Here is a 17,315-nt window from a genome sequence, read left to right on the forward strand (position 1 = left end):
CTCCGAATGACCCACTGATCATCACGTGCATCAGATTCATAATGTTCTCAATGGATTCCAGGTCCATTAAAGAGGCACAAAGCAAATAAGCACAAAGCCAAGGGATGGAAGATGTTGAAGATCTTACTTTACACCTTTTTAGTTGAAGGAGCACGAATCGCCACAAAATCTAGTGGAGAGCAGGAATCTCTAATCAAAATCTTCCCAGAAGAGTGGAGTTTATTAGAACAGCGAATGGGAATCTTGTGTAAAATGGGATGTTCAAAGAAATGGTGTATGTGACGTGATTAGTGTCTGTTGCAGTTCCCATAGTTACCACTAGTAGGAGTAATAAAGGGGTCAATGAGTGCAACGTCTACAAAGGTGGACAAATCTGTAGAACTGCCGCTTTCAACTGGTCAAAATTAGAGTTTGAAAAGAACTTGAGAAGGTTTATGGCAGAAATATTGTTTCTCTGGTGACTTGAAAGGGCTTCATACTGAGGAGGTTCTTGGAAATCCTTGGCGTCCAGAAGGATCCCGTTCGAAATTCCCCTGACACAACAAGAACCTCGTAGGTTTCGCTTTTGCTCGCAGGCAATGAAGACTCTATCAAACTAACCACACAACGATACAACGAAGCCAAGTAACACATATTCATCCCATTGTGATCACAGTGGTATATTCCTGCTGTTTTTGAGGCCTCTTGCGTTCTTTAAATATTCTTTTGAAGGTTCTGCGTTTGTGGATAAGCAGATCTTGTGGCAGTCGGTTTTTATCTCCTTCACTGAGTTCCACTGCCTTTTTTTTTTTTTATCTCTGCCCAAAGCGTATATTTCTATATATTCTATTTGGTAGCCATATTTAATGTTTCCATCGATTATAAAGCGTCATCAGGAGATCAGATGTCTCCATCCATTATAGATGAACTCATAACCTGGTAAACCCGGGCAGCGTGGTGTCTAAAACACAAATCAATATCAATCAAAAGGAGGAAAAATGCTATACGTTATCTGCGAATTTTGTGAACATTTTACCGAAAGTGTAACCTACTGGGTTTAGCGATATAATGTCAAATTCGAGAACAATTACGATATTACCGTAGACGATGTATATATATTTATCTCTCTCAAAACTTTGTTGCTCCTTAAAACTTTGTTGCCTCCTACTTTCATGTTCTGCTCTGCTGCATTGTTTTCCCTCCCAAATCCCTTTTTTTTCATCCCCCTCCCCTCTTTCCTTTCTTTTCGTTGCTGTAGATGTAGTAGTTTGGGGTGAAGGGTGAAGAGTGTGTGTGTGTGTGTGTGTGTGTGTGTGTGTGTGTGTGTGAGTGTGCATCTACTGTGAAGGTGCTGCTGGTGAGGGTGGGGGTTGGGGTACATGAAGTTCAGCCTGACCTTTACCCTAGAAAAAAGAGCCCTCCTACAGCAGGAGGGAAGAAGGAGATGTTTTTACATTTCCAACTCTCCAGTCGCTGGAAGAATCATCTAATCGTGGACAATGTGCAGTCGGAACGGCAGAGCCGAACCAATACTGTTCGGTTGTCCTGTTTGGGGGGCCCTGTTACCGAGTACACCTACGACCAACATCGTGTCACTGCATGGGTTCAGATCCAGAAGGCCATTCCTGCAAATCTCCCCACCCTCGGTATCTCCGTGAGGCCCGATGTTGATTGAGCGATTTATCGGTTTGCACGTATTCTAGCAGTCGAAAAAGTAGGACAGGACGTAAGGCCGCTATACCGCGCTGTTCCTGTGACCCGGTCCCTCCACCTCATAGCCATCCTTTGTCCTCAAACATCAGCATGTGTGTTTCCCAGTGAAGGTCTTTTCAGGTCATTGCTACTTCCGTATCATGTACAGTTCACTTTCTTTGTCCTGGGAGTGAAGCTGAATGTTTGGTTTCCCTCCGACAATGTGAATGTGTGTATACCAGATTTTACGTTATAATGCTGGATTAGTTTTATCATTTTGTTCTGCGCCGTACAGACAAAACGAGTGTCAATTTTCAAGGGCATTATTACTGTCATAACGACATTTTTTCATATTCATTGAAGTCTAACCATTAACTTACAAATGCATGTGGTTGCTGGGTGAATCTAACAAATAATCAGGTGACGTTAATAATTAGAGGTCGACACGTTTTTCCGAAAGCTAGGTCGGCTCGTGTTCGCCGATAACCGATTAATCAACCGTTTTAAAAAAGTGATACTAGATAATGAAAATGTGCTAAATAAAACAAATATGGATATATACTTCTTATAACTCCTAAATCATAAACAATTATATATCAAATAGAGCTCTCTCCGTGCAGCGCGCAGTCTCACGTGTATAAACAAACCGCACATTTCCGAAATATGTCTCTGACATTGTTCAGAGGGCTGTTGAGGGACCAAATGTGGGGGCTGTAGTTTGGGGACCCCTAGTATCTACCATGTGATAAATGGATAAAGAATTTGTACAATCTGTTCTCCTGCTTTGTTATCTTTTCCAGACAAAACCAAGCTCGCCAAGCCAGCTCAAGAAGCGGAAAGCCCCAACTCCTCCACCCACCGTACAACAGACTGTTGACCCCACTGTACAACACATTGTACACCCCACCATACACCCCACCACCTCTTTACCAACCCTCGCCGTGACCCAGGTACTCTGCACCACAGCGGTGTCTGACGATTCCATGTCTGACCTCAGTCACAGCATCGAAGATTCCGAACCGGCCGCCTCCATCTGCAGCAGCTCCAGCAGTGACGACGCCGCCGAATCCAGCAGCCTGGCTGAGGATACCGTGGCCGAGCCAGTGACTGAGACAGCGATGCGCTCGAAATACAAAGTGGAACCGGTTCCACAACCGAACCAGCAGCCTGCACGCAGAAGCTCGGCGAAGCGAGAACCCGAAGACACGGAATCGGCACTGGAGCTGAAGATGGAGGAAGCAGAGGACAGTCGTCACAGTGCGATGGGTTTGTAAATGGAATTTCTATTCAAGTAAAAGTTTGATCAATGACCACTATTGTTTTTAGAACTCGCTAGCAAGCTTATTTCATTACGCCACATCAAAGTGTTAGCCAGACCACTGAGCAAATGTCTAACCATCTCTTACTTCCAATGCGAGCTGTAGAGAGGAAAAGGAAAGTTGAGCGGTGATGTCACTTCAGATTGTGGCTGGTTGATTGAGCATATCTCAAGTTCATGCTTGAACTTTTGACTTGAAGGTACATTATATGGACAAAAGTATTAAGACACCTGGATGAATTTTTTTTTCCCTTCACTTCAACTACGAGTTCATGAAAACTGTGATGCGATGAACCCCAGGAAACTCCTCACCTCACCTTGTGTCTCGAACGAGTCACCACGAAATCTATAGGAACATATTCCCAGAAGGGTGGAGCTTATTTTAAGAGCAAATGAAGAATAAATGTGGAATGGGAAGTTCAAAAAGATTTACATCCCAATCTTATGGTCAGGTGTCAAAAAACTATCGAAATATTAGAAAATATAAGATATCTTCTTATATAATATATATATATATATATATATATATATATATATATATATATATATATATATATATATATATATATATATATATAAATGCAGGCAATTTTGTAGAATGTCGTTCCGGCAATCAACGGTTTTACCTCGTTGACATTTTGGCGACGCCTTCATCAGTCTTCATCAGGCCTGTCTCAGGGCAGAATTTTCCCTCAGCGGGTTCGAGCCTGTTTGCAGAAAGCGAGAGAAAGACAGAGAGGTCAGCCAGAAGACGACATTGTGCAACTGACAGCTCTGGCTCAGGTCCAGAAACGCCACCCAAAAAAACTTTTACTGGGCAAAGCTACAAATTCCCAGGTGCACGGGCAAAAACATACGAGTCTTACATCAGCCTGAGGTGAAACATGACTTGCAGTCGATGCACAGTTCTGTAGTGTGTTCATTAGCGTTTTAATCATTTACACTCTTGTAGTGCATCTCGCTTCTCATACGTCATCTTAGTTACATACAGCGTATAAAGATGGATGGATGGATGGATGGATGGATGGATGGATAGATAATGAGAGCCGTGAGCAAATACACTAACAATTAGGGTTGGCAAAATGCTTGGAATTTGGGAAACATTCCAATTTTGGGAACTTAGAATAGAATAGAATAGAATAGAATAGAATAGAATAGCCTTTATTTGTCACATATACATTACAGCACAGTAAAATTTGTTCTTCGCATATCCCAGCTTGCTTAGAAGGTGGGGTCAGAGCGCAGGGTCGAGAGACCGGCAGCACAAGAATCTAAGTTTATGTTGAAATCAAATAAAGGTATTCCTTGTAAGGAATCTTGTTGAATCCCTTATAAACAAAGATTTTCTTGCTTTTGCCTGCAATTAAAGATAAAGCAGATAGCATTCAAAAAGAATTTGACTCCACGTGTAGGTTTGACTTGATAGAACAGCTATTTTCAATCGTGTCCCAAACCTTTAAGATGACTAGCACCAAACTCAAGGCCGGCAGGCGGAAACACCATTTTATGTGGCCGTGCTAATTCAAAGCGTGCATTGCCCATTGCCTACATCTCCCACGATGCACTTTGATTTTGTGACCCACGAGGAGACGTCCCGCCTCTAGAGTGCAGCGTTTCAAATTCAGCGTTTTATAGCTGTTTTTCTTTTTTTAACAAGCGGAGATAAAAAAAAATTTCAACAATCAAAACCCAAAGTGTCCAAAAAGAGAAAAGTTGACGCCAAAGGAAGACAAACGAATAAGAGACGAGGAAAAAAACGCACCAAACGTGGAGATAAGTATGCCATGTAAAATGTTACATCTTAATAAACAATTTGGCCGAAACTTGTGCAATTGCATGGTCAGATCATCACCAGTTGCACGGCTCACGATGTACACAGGACGATGTCTTTTGGCGCATGACTTATGGAGGTCGGTGCTCCCTGTGACTGCGAGTGCAGCCAGGTGCTGCCATCTGTTCGTAGTCTTTTTGATAACACCTCGTACAAGTGGAGAATGTGAGATAACAATGAAGAACCATTGAAAAGGCAAAAGGTCAGTGTGGCGCGTCAAAGACGAGGCTGACGTGCAGAAAAGACAAGCCGCTTAAAGCCGACGTTTTCATTTTCTGGCGCTCGTCCACCGTGCTTAGTCAGCAGCATTCGGAGCGATTGTTCAGCGCCAGGAGGACGTGACTCTGCCCTCGGGGACGAGCTGCAGCGTGCGGATGAGCTCTGAGGAAGAAGAGATTAAGATGATGGATTTGCCTGCTGTCAGCAAATCACCGATAAAGACGGGCTGCTGGTGACGCAACTCCCCCTGTAGCATTACTGCACTCTCAGGAGGTGTTAAAAGAAACATAGTTGCTTTTATAAGGAGCACGTAGCGTTCGGTTGGAAGCGAGGTTATGATCTATGGACTGTGCAGTTCCAAATCCACGAGAGGTGTCGAGAAGGATCTGAATGCCTTATTGTCAGCGTGCACAAACATGCTTGGAGCGTACTCATGAAGCGACGTAGGATGTGATTAAAAATGTGACTATGGTTCGCTTGCTTGTTCTGGACATGATGCATGTTGGCCCAAACAAAGCGAAATCCTCAAGTAACTTCCACTTACTGCAACAGAAAACATTAATGAATCTATTTTGTCGTTACAGGACACAGATTTCAGTAAGAAAAGTTAATAAATGTAAATAAATGTGACGTAAAACATGCATTTGGATTAAATAAGCCCCATGGACCAAAGTCCTAAGTGTCATTACAGAAGGTTTTGAGGTTGAGGTCCATGGGGAGTGCAGGCCACTCAAGTTCTTCTACACCAGTCTTCCTGGACCTCAGTTCATGCTGGAACAGGTTTCACCTGCTTCGTTGCAGCGAATCGGAATTTCTCAAAGCTGAACGTCATTGCGGACTGTTGGGAAATTGGCTTGTCATGTCAAAAGCTGGGTCAGTCATGCTTTGTTTGGGGAAGGTGAGATTTTTCACGGATACATTACAGAATTTCTTTGCATATCTTCAAGGTCAGGCTTGATACGGGACCCCCGGTAAAGAGGCCGTTAAGGGCCTTACTCAAGGGCCTCAAGTTGACAAGCTAAATCAACAACCCTCAACCTTCTGATCAGTAACCCGGAAGCCCCAGAGTTTTCGATCAGTAAATCTCTGCCTTTTTATTGGCCGTCACATGACTACTGACCCCTAACATCATTGGAAAATTGGGAAGCGTCACCCCGACAGTTGGTGAGCCGAATCCGAGGCCATAAAACATTATTCCTTTAATGAAATACGACTGGAAATGCGCCATCGTTTCCAGAAGAAAAAAGGGGTTGAAAACGTTGAAAAACAGATGTCAGAGTGTCAGCCTACACTTCACACACACCAGTTCAGTTCACTCGGTCAAGTCATTAACCTGCAAACAAAAGACTAGAAGATGAATAAAATGTGTGAATACCTGAGTGAAATGTGTACATTTGGGTATTTGCCATTGTTTTAATAGAGCAGTCTCTATGTTTATGACTATAGCCAGTCTCTAGGTCATGTGATCTCATATCGTTGTGACTTTGCATTTCTTCTTAACCTTTTTTTTCTCTCTTTCTCTCTCTCTCTTTCCTTCTCTGTCCTCTTCCTTTCCTCCTCTTCCTTTATTCTTTCCTTCATCCCGCAGTATACTGCTGCACTCCCGTCCTGTCGCGCTCCGGACGCCGATGAACAGACATCGTTCTCTCGCCTCCCTCCATCCTCTTCACCTCCTTCACCCCTCCGTTCTGTTTTTCTGCTTCCATTATTTTGTCTCCTTTTAAATCAAGCCTATTTTTCTTCCAACCGTTTGAGTAGCGATGCTCTCTGGGACTGAAGGTTTTTTGGGTTTGTTTTGTTTGCATGTAATTACTTGGGATGAAGGTGTTTTTTTTTTATAGTTTTTTTGCTGGCGATCGTCGATGAGATTCGGATGAAGAGAATAGAAGGTGATGTTAGGTGACGCATCGTATATCTGCAATAAATGGGCATTCAGTGCAACCCAGATGAGGATGAGGTTCCCTCTTGAGTCTGGTTCCTCTCAAGGTTCCTTATGCATCTCAGGGAGTTTTTCCTTCAGGACAGTCTCCACCGGCTTGTTCATCAGGGACAAACTTACACTTATAAAGAACATTTTCATTTTTATCACCACATTATGTAAAGCTGATCTGAGACGATGTTCATCATTGGTATTTCTGTATACATTGGGGGGTAACAGGAACAATGATCTACTGTTCAACAAAAAGTTCAAGAGTCAAGAAAACGGGTACATCGTTAATGCCGTATGCCCCGAAGACGCTGCCGTAACACCTCGTTACTCGCATGCTCAGAAGTCTCGTGCCATTTATTTCTAGAGCGTTTCGCACAATGGGCCTGGTCTCAGCAGCTTTACAGAATGTAAGAATTAATGAAATTAACGGTGATTTATGTGTAATTCTCCCGCAATGAGTGTTTTTTTTTCTGTGGCAAGGAGAAATGAGAAACAAACATTGAGAGGAACCTTAAAGAACTTTAAACCCATCCTCATCTCGGTTACACCAAGAGTGTGATAATAAATCTCAGCACCCAGCACTGGTCAGTGGAACCAGGAGCTGCTGAGCAACTCCTAAATTAGCTCGAGATCATTCTAGTTTTAACACCAACACCTCCATGCCCGAGCCTTAATACGTTCAATGATGGAGAAACAGCATATAGAAGGTTTTTTTGAGTATCAGTTAACAGGTTGTTCATCCTCAAAGTCCAAAATGGGAGATATGCTTTCCATTGGGTTGGAAGATGTAGAAGATCTTCAGCTCTAGAGAAGAATGAATCTCCTTCTCTCAGAAGAATGGGGGATATTCTAACAGGAAACTGGGGACTCAGTGTGGAATGGGATCTTCATGGTCACTTGTGTTTCTGTAGTGTATGATGAATGAACAGGTTACGAACTCTCTTGTTGTTTGTACTGCAGGTGTGTAAAGAATTTGTTTTGTTAGCATGAGTGATGTGTGATGTTATTTTTTTCCCCCTCCTTTATATCAGTACCGTCAGTTCGACAGCTTCCTGAAAACGCCACAAAGACGTGATTGTACTGCCGTGTGTTTATTAAAATGACTGCATGCTCCGACGTTCACCTCGACTCTCCTGAATGATCTGCATTATTCGAGCTGCAACCGGCTGCTCCTGTTGTTCCTGCTTGAAAGCCAGGAATAGCAGATGTGCTGATTAGACTGACTTTTGAGCACGTTCGATAAACGGAGACGTCGCTGTCATGCGAACGTTTTTCCCCATGGCGTCATTTCGTTGACGCGGTTTGTAGACGGGGCAGGCGAGCACTCGTTCCACATCGGGGGGGCAGATTCCGATGCATGAGCGGATCGTTGCTCGTTCTTTATTAAATTGCAATACAAGCCACTCATAGATGTTGCTTTGACTAATTGGCAAACGAGTTGATTTCACGTTTTGCATTTTTATCCTCCATTCTTTAAGAACTCAACAATCACAGTCAGACCAAAGAATCAGGCCCAGGACTGATTTAGGCCCCATAAGCGAAAGCCTGGAGAAGTGATGGCTTCCAAAATATTGAACTTTCAATGGACGTTTAAATCCCAAAACCTGCCACAGCTGCCCCCTTGAACAACGCGCTTGAACAATGATTCTATATAAACAATATAATCGTAAGTAACTCTGAATAAAAGTGTCCTCCAAATGCCATCAATGCAAACACAAAAATGTTCGCTACAAGTCGTCCTCGAGTTACGACGGTTCGTTTTTTCCGATCTTACGGCAGCAACGATAGCGATACGGAATTTTTGTAAAAAAGTGGACAAATCTAATTTGTTGTCTTTTATTCGTTACATGAAAAGTCACAGCAGGGGAAACGCTCCCATACACACGATCTGAATTATTGAATGACTAAAAAAACGGAAGGGAAGAAAAAATTTTCCCAGGTCGTTCAAATCGAGTTAGCAAAAGCCAGAAATGAATCCGCGGTTCACATGCGCCCTGAACGTTCTTTATGACTCCGGGGTAGGCTAGGCGACTTACTATATATTCAACTTACGATGTTGTACATCTCCATCGTTAATTGGCGAATGGAAGCCAAAGCAAACTTTATTGGAAATATGTCAGACCACCATTGACCAGGTCTATCAGGAAAAGGACAAGAGCAGATACTCTTTGGCTGGTGGAGTCGTCCGAGCGACCCTGACCTGGTGGGTATAAATGTATGGTGTGGCAGTGTCGCTGTTGGGTTGCCAGTGTTCAACATGCTAACTGCTAACAGAATGACGTGTGGACTAACACTTAACCTGTGTTTTCTATCGTACTTTGAGACAGAATTGAAATTGAATACCTGCGTCAATTTATAGCATGATGATGTTTTGCTGTGGTCTGAGAGAGTAGCTGTGATCCTGCCTTGATCGTGCGATCATGTGCCTAGCAAAGTGTCATTAATTGAGTGTGTGTGTGTGTGTGTGTGTGTGTGTGTGTGTGAGACAGAGATTTGTGGTCGCAGCTGCCGTGTTTTAAAAGCTCTGCTGGGAAACGGTTGGGAAACAGCATGTGACTCATGGTGCGTCCAGGAACCGGAGTGTACAGCACCTACACTTCTCACACACACCCACACAGATATACACACACCTACACACATATAGACACACCACATGACCCAAGGTTATTCGGTGGTTGGTTCAAATCTTTCACGGCATGAATATAAAAGCGGAATGAGCGTTCGTCCTGAAGCCGCCTGATGTTTTTTTAATTTAGGTGACCGTGTGTGTGTGTGTGTGTGTGTGTGTGTGTGTGTGTGTGTGATCTAAAACTGGACGTAGAAAAGCAGCAGGAGCCCGAGGCTGTTTTTTGGAGTGAGATAGACAGAGAGAGAGAAGAAAAAAAGAAATGAAGGTAGAAGGTAACGCCGGTTCGTTGAGGCGTGTGATTCTACAACTTGTTTAGTTTGGCTTCCTTCCATGGATTTCAGACCATTTGGCCCTGATTAGCAAGCCGAGGTTCAGGAGGTTCGGGATCACAGTGTACAGTCAAAACAACTTTGCTCTCTTCTTTTATTATGAAGAAACAATTTCAAGCGCTTTATTTCAAGTAACTGCATTGTTTTTGCTGTTTTGTATAAAGCATCGAGATTTTGGGACATGACGTCTCTTGTGGCCACCAAACATTTTTAGTTTGCCCCCTTAATGTCAAGGATCCCTTTAATCCAGGGGTCCCCCCAAACTTTTTTTGAGGGCCACATCATTTTTCCTTTCTTTATTGTGGGGTTGCTCTGTTTTAGAAGACGACATGGGCCGGAGTGACTACTAGTATTATTGTGGAGATTTTATTGCGTAATGACAGTGCCCCGGAAAAACCTCAGTGGATTTTTGATTTTAGTTTAAGATACAAATATGATATGAGTAAGAAATGTACATTTAAAAAATATGTCCCTGGCGTTGTTCAGGGGGCCGTTCCAAATGTGGAAGCTGAAGTTTAAGGAACCCCGGATTAAGATTGTGGTCCGTGCTGATATTGCACCTTCAAATTCCTGCAGATTTATCAGCAACAGTGAATCTCATGCTGGATTGATGATTATCACTAAAGTGTGCTGAACTTATGTTCCTGGGTGTATTCTGAGACAAACGCGTTGAACGTTCGCACTCGGATATCGCTAATATTACACTTTTTTGGCTGGAAAATTCCGGTGTCTCGATATGTTTGGCCATTTACTGTATTGAGGTGTAACTTTTTTGATGATTTTAAATTAACCAGAACTTCCGAAAGTCATGTAAATCCTGCAAAAGCTCACAAATAACAGCATTCCGCATGTTAAAACTCACTATTGTATAATCACATGACTATAAACCTAGCGTACAGTTCGGTTTGCTGTGGCGCTTTGAATAAACTACTCGACATCTAAACATCTTACCGTTGTCCGTTTTTGCCCCCCCAACCAGCCTGGCTGCACACGGTGGAGCAGGAAGCCGAGACGGCGTCCATGTGCAGCAGCGAGAGCTTGGCCGATCAAGGATACGCGGCGTCCGAGGGCATGGCTGACTCTCCGAGCACATCCCCAGAGGACACCGCATCCCTGGGTCCTGATCCCTCTCTGAGCCCCACCCAGCCTCAGGAAGACTGTGACAGCGATGAAGGCTGCGCTACATGGGGCTCACGCTGCAGGTGCCTTATACTCACACGGGTTCTCTTCATAAGTCATGAGTTTAAATCCCAGCATCACCAAATCAAGCTGGTATTAACTGTCGTGAAAGACAAGGTCAAGCTTATTCATATTAATAAAATATATTAATACCAAAATCTGGCAACCAGATCTAGTCAAAAATGTTGAGGGAAATTAGCTTAATTTTATAAGGTTATATTTGTATCTCCCACAATCCCCCTGGGATATTTGAGCTCCACAATCCCCTCTGGAGCTCTCCCACATCGAGAGGAGCTAGCGCAGCCTGTGTAGTGCATTACACAGCCAGGAGCGCTAACGAATGGTGGAGCAGGAGCTGCCTGTGCTTGCAGCAACTCCTTCGCTTTCACACACGTTCAAGAAAGTCTTCCAGGAAAGAGCCTTTCCAGTCTTCCCGGAAAGAGCTATTATTCCAGCTCAGGCATATTAAAAAAAAAACAGTCGTATATTCATATTAAGGTGTTGAAAGACGTGTGTTTGACTGAGGGCAAAAAAAAAAAAAAAAGTTTAAGATTAACAGCATTTAAAAAATGCAAGGCCGCACACTATAAAGGCGCTTGCGAGGAAAATAAAGGTTTGAGACTAGCTCTGTTAACACGAAAGTACTTTCTTTTTCTCCACACTATCGCCTCCAAAATAGTTCCACATCGTTCTTCTGGAACGCGTCCTGGAAGTCTTCTTTTCGAAGCGTATCAAGCACCTTCTGCGATTCGCGCTGGATCTCCGCACCGGTGCCGAAACCTTTGATCGTGACAACTTGAGGTTGTTCTAACGCACGTGGTCAGAATAGCACCTGCTCCCGATGTACACAGGACGCTGTCTTTTGGCACACTGATTTAAGTAGGCCGGTGCTCCATGTGACTGTGCATGCAGCCTCGTGCTGCCATCTGTTGGCGGGTTACAAAACTTGTCTCGAAATGTTACAATATAATTATACTAATATTTTCTGATCTTGAGTGTCACTAGGAGATAAATGCTGAAAAGATAAACAGCGTTGGTTAATTGTTATTTACTGTGGTGTTTTCCGTGCCAGTGGTGGAAACGTGCGATCCGGGGCACGATCAGTCGAGAGAAATTGCGGGTATGAGGAGGACAGCGAGATCACTGCGCAGATCCAATTGACTTTGGCCGATTTGGATGCGGATTTAGCAGACGGTACAAGTAACCTAAATTTCCTCCTGTGTGTGTGAGTGGAACCAAAAATCTAGCATTAACTCTAGCTTCTCCTAAATCAGTTAATCTCTCTTTCCTGTTTTTTTAGAAGTGAATCGCTCGGATGAGGTGTCCCTGTGCATGGACGATGACATCCCCGTGTCTGTGGTCGATCTGGACGTTCCAGTCACAGCCATTGACGATGTCATTGATGACCATCTAACGTCGTCATGGCGCAGTAACCATGACGAACAAGACCGTTTGAGCAAGATCCTCGTAGATCTTCAGAACAAAAACAACAACGCTCACGTGTTAGCAAGTACAAGTCTAACCCGAGCAGATCGGGTTAGTAATAATAAGGAGCAAACAGAAAAGGTCACTATAAGCCCAGGAATTAAAGGTAAAGTTAAACCAGAGAAACAGAAGCTTCCAGAAAGTCCTGTGATGTCTACTATTACCCACAGTGAACGGAATGTTCCGGAAAGCAGACTTCGGCCTCCACAGAGCTCAAGCAAGGAAGTGGACCCCTGTTCAGTGTCTTTTAAAAACAAAAATATGATGAACCAGAACCTGGTGTCTCGATTCGGCCTGAAAACATTTACAATCGTCCCTACCAAACCAGCCGCATCCCACAATCACAACAAGTCCGAAGGCTCCTTGCGTATAGGTGCCATTAAAATCGATGAGCTGGGGAACATGGTCACGCCAAGAGAACCTGCAGACATCTCTGATGACGCTAGCGATGACCGAGACTCTCCACTTGTGGACAAAGCAAAGGCCTTCTGGACCTCGGCGAAGAAAGAGGATCCAGCGCCTACTGCGTATAAACGAGCTTCTGTAAAGACTAGAGAAGTCGAAAACCCCAAACCATTAACTGCAACAGTACCATCGCAGAAACCTACAAAAAGAGCGAGTGTTACGGAAGCACCAAAAAAATCAGCCGACGGGCCGAGCGCCAACCTCGCGTCTGCAGTAAAACCAAGTGTCACAGAGGCATCAAAACAGTCAGCCAACCTGGCGTCTGCAGTGATGAAAAAGCTTGTCGTTTCTGATCCTGCAGAAAATGTGTTTTTCTCAGAGCACAGGAGAAATATTACGTTCCTTAAGCCTTCCAGACGGACTTCGAGTCATTACGTGGCTTCAGCAATTAATAAGTATGCATTGAATTCCTCAGGAGCTCAGGAGTTTCCAGAATCCAAACATGCTGGACAGAACCACTCCAAGAATGACCTAAGACCTGTTCAGGTAGAATCAAACCGAAGTGCAGCCGCGGACCCTGTGCCTCTTCATTCTGGCACCAAACCTTACCCGAGTTCTACTGCCGAGAAGCAAGACGTTTACAAGGAATCGCAAATTCTCACTGCAGATGGATCCAGCACTAAAGCGTTAAACTCTGGTCCAGTAAATCACAGCCCTCAGCAGCAAGCGAGGGTTTCTGCATGCTCTGAATCCACTCAGTCCGTGACTAAAGATTGCATGCCCATGAAAAAGTCCCCAGGAAACCCTTCACCTCTAAACATCGCCCGTCCGACTGTAGCCAAGAAGCCAGAGTTGCACAGCCTCGGTCTCCAGCCAAGTCCGTTTGGGCCGGTGAAAAAGTTTAAACCGGTAGTCCCAAAGTCTGTGGAGAAGGAGACCTCTATCCACAGTTCACTCATGGAGGCAATTCAGTCAGGAGAGGGGATGGAACGCCTCCGAAAGGTGTGGTGACAAAACCAGCAAACACGTTTTTTTTTGTCTTATCAGTAACGCAATAAACACCATATTGCAGTTGTACCAGAAAAAAGTAGCATTAGCATTATCTTAGCATTAATATATTTTAGCATTATATAGCATATATTTAGCTTAGCTAATTTATTTCGTTTACAATCTAGCTAATTTATTTCGTTTACAATCTCGCTAATTTTCGCCGATTTTTATAATACTTTTGTTTATAAACAAACCTGTTTTGGTGTCCAGGTATCCGAGTCTTCACGGACCCTGCAGAAGCTGTCTTACGCGGAGCCTGAAAGCGAACACTCTGCTCTCCTGTCTGCCATCCGAGCGGAAAGTAATTCGGCAAGACTTAAGAAGGTGAGTTTGACGAGTACCTTTTAAACAATAAAACGTTTCCCCTTCAGTGGATGTTTCTTCTTAAACCCCTTTGCTGTTTTCCAGACAAGGTCTTCAGCCGCCGCTGAGCTGGAGCATATCAGGAAGTCTGAGGAGGACCGGGTTCCCCAAACTCCTCCTGTTTTTAAACCTCCACAAACACCACCAACCTTTACACCACCCCCACCTCCGCCAAGCTTCATACCACCGCCCCCACCACCTCCAGCCTTCATACCACCACCCCCACCTCCAACCTTTGCACCACCACCACCTCCTCCTTCTCCTTTAACCCTGACCATGTCCTCGATGAAGCCGGCTTTAGCTCTGCCTGCAGGCGGAAACCCAGAGTCCGCCCGAGTGGCGATGCTGGAGGCCATTCGCTCTGGGGCCGGAGCCGAACGCCTTCGAAAAGTGAGCCGATTTTCAGACTTCAGAATTTGTATTCGTTCTGTTGACTAGCAACTATTATATGATAAAGATTCAATTGACGCTTAAAATAAAACAATAATCAACAACAGAAAATTATCGAGGGATGTTGGAAAGCGTTTCTGCAATTCGCATGGAATTTTCGATTTGTTAGAAATTGTAAAAAAAATGTATCCATTTACGGTTACATTATGGACAACGCATGCTTCAAGTTAGTTAAGTAGCTACACTGTATGGCCAAAAGAAATGGAACATCTGAATTCCAGCCAAACTAGGATCTCCAAACTTCTCACCTCCTCATCTAGATCAATACCTGACTTTACTAGCACCCTTGTGGAGCAATGAATCTCCACAACATCTTCACAGAAGATTGGAGGTTATTGGAACAGGAAATGAAGACAAAATTTGGAATTCGATGTTCAAAAAAAGGTTCACGTAGCAATCTTTTGTCCATATAGTGTTGCAAAGACTTTTTCTCTGGAAACTTGACTAGAAAAATTAGGAAAATTGATTGTGTTTTTTTTTTAACATAGCGATTAAAGCGCGGTTTACGTTACACTTCTTTATGTTCCTCACTCACTTTGTGCTCGTTGATTTCTCAGGTTCCGGCGTCGACAAAAACGCTAAAAGTGAACGGACGACTCGGCACCATCCAGGCATCAGCGTCGAGTCCTCGCTAGCTCTAGAAGCATTTTTTTATTTTTTATTTTTTGAGGAATTTTCTCATCGCCAAAAATCTCCCGATTTCACGCCGCACGTGGAACTCGTTCGCATCAGACGCTTATTTATTTTGGATGATACTGTAGTTTCATGCTGCTTTGGGTTTGTGCCAATCATTTTGATGTTATTAGGAATTTGATTTGGATAGAAAAAAAAAACGGTTGACGACTTCATACTTCACGAAACTCTTTCCTAAGGATCTGTCAGTATTTTGGATTTTGAAGGATTCCTTTTATTTGTATCAGATTAGACATTTTGTTTTTTTGATTTGTTTGTAGCTTTTCCAATCGAATACTAACTAATCAAGATGACACGCTAAAGTGCAAACTGCTTAAAATAGTCATGATGACAATGAATTTTTTGTTTTGTTTTGGTCATGAGTTCTTTTGTGGTCGTGAAAAGTGTGGAGACACCTGATGGTTTCTGAGACGCTTTCTCGGACGTTGGACAGTGAACGAGTGGAACTGGAAATCCCCAGCTGAACGTTCTGAACGTAATGCTGTTCTTCATGCTGAGATTTGAAATAAAAGACCATAAAAGACTCCACAGGTTCCACGGCCGCTGTACGTGAAGCAAATGAAGCGTTCTTGTCAAATGTAGGAATGATTGTAGCATTAGCACTTTGATTCATTTTGACCTGCTGCTATTTGACAACATTTCATTTAACGCCATTTCGATTCTGTATGGACAAACGACACCTGAGCATGAAGTCGTATGTGCTTTTTGAACGTCCGTCCACATTCAGCTCCACTCTTCTGACGTTCCTCTAGATTTTATGGAGATTTCTGGAGATTCAGGTACAGATTGTAGGTCCAACCCATGAAAAGCATGTGGAGCTTCACAGAGAAGGTAAATTTCATGCTCCAGCATCCAAAGGCGTCCGATACAATTGCGTGCCTCCAACTTTGTGGTAACAGTTTGGGCAAGAAGCACATACGGGTGGATAAGTCGGGTGTCCCAATACTTTTGCTCAAACGGTGTATTTATAAAGTGGACTACATGAAAGACTTACTGAAGGTCCAGATCGGTCTATCTTTTACACCCATGGGTTTTTTATGGAAGGAAGTTTTTGATTAGAAGCCACGATGTTGTTGGTATCATTTTTTTTTTCTTTCGTCTGCTTTTGTATATGAAGTGTGCAATATTTTTTTGGGAGGATTACACAGAAATTGTAAATGAAAATACATCGATAAATGATTTTGTAATCAGGTTAATCATTAAAAAAAATTTGGACGTCCCTTTAAGTGTCTTGTGTCTGTCTCTCAGGAGCCAACGTGTCCCAGCCCAGGGACGTGTCTTATTCTATAGTAGTAGCTCGATTGTTCGGGTATTAAAAGTTGGTTCAGAAGGTCCCCCCCAAAGGATGAATGAGATAAACGTAAGTCGCTCTAGACGAGGGACGTCTCCCGAATGCTGTAAATGTAAAAGAGATTTTTTCCATATTTTCGGAATTTGCAGACGTTATCTAAAAGTCACTTTTCAGGAGAAGGTTTTAGCGTCTTGCCTGAGTGTCGCTTCTTCGGACTGATCCACAGTTCCGCAGTTTTTCTTCGCTGCTGACTGTCGAACCTCGGCTCAACCACGCCGTTGAAGTTTTTACGCCACGCCTCACTGGCTTGGGCCGTGTCCAGACTGAGACGCTTTCGTCTACACCGAGACGGCGGGGTTTTTTTGTCGACGAAATTTCGTCCGAATCTCTCTTCGAAGTGGATACGTTTGAAAACGTTTTTAGCTGAGCTCCTTTCAGACGAGTGGCTCAGGCTGAGACGTTTCCAGTTCCG

The 17,315-nt window shown here is 43.6% G+C and overlaps 1 protein-coding gene across 9 annotated transcripts in view; it reads left to right on the forward strand.

The window, feature by feature from the left end:
- Nucleotides 1–16,772, forward strand: part of cobl (cordon-bleu WH2 repeat protein) — a 38,437-nt gene extending 21,665 nt beyond the window's left edge. For all 9 annotated transcript variants that reach the window (XM_046846696.1, XM_046846701.1, XM_046846697.1 and 6 more), the window contains 7 exons: nt 2,472–2,937; nt 10,907–11,129; nt 12,179–12,300; nt 12,407–13,998; nt 14,257–14,370; nt 14,455–14,799; nt 15,417–16,772. In XM_046846696.1, coding sequence (XP_046702652.1) covers nt 2,472–2,937; nt 10,907–11,129; nt 12,179–12,300; nt 12,407–13,998; nt 14,257–14,370; nt 14,455–14,799; nt 15,417–15,494 — 2,940 coding nt within the window. In that variant the 3' untranslated portion in view covers nt 15,495–16,772. The remainder of the gene's footprint in view (nt 1–2,471; nt 2,938–10,906; nt 11,130–12,178; nt 12,301–12,406; nt 13,999–14,256; nt 14,371–14,454; nt 14,800–15,416) is intronic.
- Nucleotides 16,773–17,315: the final 543 nt, after the last annotated feature.

Source organism: Silurus meridionalis, chromosome 4 (assembly GCF_014805685.1).
Source record: "Silurus meridionalis isolate SWU-2019-XX chromosome 4, ASM1480568v1, whole genome shotgun sequence".
Taxonomy (NCBI): Eukaryota; Metazoa; Chordata; class Actinopteri; order Siluriformes; family Siluridae; genus Silurus; species Silurus meridionalis.